Consider the following 3375-nt stretch of genomic DNA (forward strand, 5'->3'; position numbering starts at 1 on the left):
TATAATAAAGATTTATATTATTATAATATTTATAAAATCTTATGTAAAAAATCATGTAATAGTTATATAATTATTTTTTATTATAATTATTTATATAAAATAAATATTTCAAAATTTTGACAGAATTTATTATTTTTATGTAATACTAAAAATAAAAAAAAATATCAAATGATATTTTACTATGTCATTATTTAATATTTCTTATTATAATTCAAATTATATAAATTATATATTTAATAAAATCATGGGAGATTATAATGACAAAATTGTCAAATCTATATATTGAGAAATTAAAAATCTTAACACTGTTGCCAGATTTACATAATTTTTATCTAAATTAGCTTGTAAAAATCTCGTATGAAAGAATAATTTTTTACCTTCATGAAAAATCGACAATTCCAAAATGTTAATAAAATGTTATAAAATAGTTCTTTAAAAATCGATTACATTGAAAATCAAATTTCAATTAACATTTGTACTAATATTTTAATCCCATATCATTCATGATATGTCATCTATTTGTCATCTAATTTTCATTCATGACGTCATCATTTCCTCTTCTTAGAAAGTAATGATAATATGACACAATTGGTCTACGCCCGAGGTTAAAATGATGTTTATGTAGAACAATATATATATATATATGTACAAAAATAATCAATCAAAAAATGTTTATTTCAAAATTTCAAAATATTATTATTATATGTTGTTAAATTATTTCATTTTTGGTAAATGCATTCATCTTTATTGCATTTACTGTATATTTACTATAAATATTCATTGTTTTTGTAAATATTATACTTATAAAATATTTTTGAATCTTATTTCAGTTTTTAAGTGTACATTAAATCGTAAATCGTAAATCGTAAAAATTATAATAGTTTTAAATACTTCAATAAAATGAATCCAGAAATTATCGTTTTAAATGATTCAAATGAATCTGATATATCTGTTGAATCGAATGATAAATTAAAAAATACTAAAAAGAAAAATAAAAAGAAATGTTCATTCGATGACTATGATTCAAGTGATTTTGAATTTCCTGAAGTACAATTCTATCATCCCATTACTGAAAATAATGAAGATGAATTACAAAATATTTATAATAAACATTCATTTATTTCTAATATTCATGCACCATCATATCAAACCAATGATAAATATACTGTTAATAAAAATTTAAAACAATATAATATGATTGGAAAGTCTTTATATAGTGACAACAATTCATTTAATTCTGCTAAAAATTCAGATGAAAAAAACAGAAACATTGCAAAACAAAAAAAAGATATTGTAAAAAAAGAAGAAAAAATTCAACAAATGATGAAAGAAAAAGCATTAAAAGCAATTGCAATTAAAAAATCAAAAAATATAAAACCTGGTGAATGTTTGAAATTTATGGAAGTTATTATTGATAAAGGTATTGAAAATTTTTCTTATATTACAGATATAATAAGTACATTATTAAATACTAATTTGCAATATAGCATTAAATCACAATTCATTTCAAATAGTATTACATGGAAAAGGAATATTGAAAATCATTATGTTAATGAAAATAATGAAATATGTACTATAACAAATATTGAAAATATTGATCAAATATTAATAATTTGGAATTGGGATGAAACAGTAATAAAAGTTGCAAATGATAACTTTTGTACATCTATTTCTGATATCAAATCTTTATTACCAGATTACAAAATAATATTAGTAATTTTTGGAATAGAAAATTATTTTGCATATAAAATGCAAGAAAAAAATTCAGATAAAAATGAAACAAAAAACAAAATGCAAAAAACTAATATTAAAAATAATCTTGAATATAAAAACTTTGTAGAAATATCAAGAAGACAACTTGAAATATGTCTCAATGAAATACAAATTATTGCAGATTGTAGCAGTAGATTAATTAATAATTCTCAAGATTTAGCATTAATGATATATCAATGTACAAAAGCTATAGCAGAAATACCATATAAATTAGAAAAAAATAAAAGTTTAACAAACAAATTTAATTGGTACATATTAGGAGACAATAGAAATACTGTAAAAGTAGATAAAGATGGAAATGGATTAAAAAGATTATGGCAACAACAACTTTGTCAATTTAATTTGAGTAGTCTTGAAATTGCAGAAGCAATTTGTTCTGTGTATCCATGTCCTGCAGATTTAATAGAAGTAAATATTAACATATAAGAAACATAATATAATTTTTTTTTTAACTTTATCTCTTTTTATTTTTTAGACTTATATAAACTGTACAGATGATGAAGGAATAAATTTATTGAAAGATATCCCGGTAAATAAAAAATTTTTATTACAATAATCCGACTAAAATAAATTTTCAAAAATAAATTAATCTATATGATAAATTAAAAAATTATTAAAATTTAATATTATTTTTCAAATTATTTCTATATGTCATTATTTCTTATATGTCATAAATATTTTTAACATTTTACAGATTAGAAGAGCAGCTGGACCTCTTACTGCTATACGTAAAGTTGGTCCAGAATTAAGTAAAAAAATTTATTTAATGTTCACATCTAAAAATGGTGAAAGTGTATTAAATTGAATATATTTTTTAATAAAATTTAATAAAGTACAAATAGAAATGTCATAATTAGCAGATGGCTCTATATTATTCCATTTTATATAAATTATGTCATTTATGTCATTTATATAATGTCTAACTGAAAAGTTATAATGAATTTACTATTTTATTTTCTTTTTGTTTTTTATGAATATAAAAATCTAATAAATTATTCATACCTATATATTGTACAAATGAATAATATTATATAAAAGTTTCAATATTTTTTTATGAATTAATTATATAAAAATCTAGCGCATAATTTGACTGAAAAAAACCAAACTAATCAAGAGAAATGTTTTATTGTTGTACAGATATATGGTTTTTGTTTATAAATCAGTCTAATTTTGCGCTAAATATTTTTAGATATCTTACATAATATGAAATTTAACAGATTTACTATACCAAAGATATATATACATTTGTTTACAGTAAATTTAACTATGATAGTCGGTTAATAAAAGTAATTTTCTAACATTTTTACAAGTATTTATTAAACATAAAGTATCTAAAAATTTGTTATAAAAAAAAAAAAATTTTAACCATTTTATATCAATTTTTTTTTGTTACTTTACAGTAAAAAATATGTAAATGATTAAATGCAATCTAAATGAAAATGTTCGTAAATATTCAATATAACTTCTACTAAATTATTATTAACTGTATACAGACTAATATTACATATAACTCTCGCATGAATCTTTTTTTACACGCATTGCTCATACATTTGTTTCTCACTGTTTAATATTATGTCATTTAAAAAAAAAAAAAAAAAAAAA

At 19.4% G+C, this 3375-nt stretch overlaps 1 protein-coding gene across 1 annotated transcript; it reads left to right on the plus strand.

Annotated features, from left to right (window-relative positions):
• Positions 1 to 835: 835 nt before the first annotated feature.
• LOC102680001 (crossover junction endonuclease EME1) lies at positions 836 to 2629 on the plus strand. The gene is made up of 3 exons (XM_006617063.2): positions 836 to 2181; positions 2249 to 2302; positions 2468 to 2629. The coding sequence occupies exons 1-3, from the start codon at positions 901 to 903 to the stop codon at positions 2576 to 2578; spliced, it is 1446 nt and encodes a 481-aa protein (XP_006617126.1). The 5' UTR covers positions 836 to 900; the 3' UTR covers positions 2579 to 2629.
• The last annotated feature ends 746 nt before the right edge of the window (positions 2630 to 3375 follow it).

The sequence above is a fragment of the Apis dorsata genome, unplaced genomic scaffold, assembly GCF_000469605.1.
Source record: "Apis dorsata unplaced genomic scaffold, Apis dorsata 1.3 scaffold_292, whole genome shotgun sequence".
Lineage (NCBI taxonomy): Eukaryota > Metazoa > Arthropoda > Insecta > Hymenoptera > Apidae > Apis > Apis dorsata.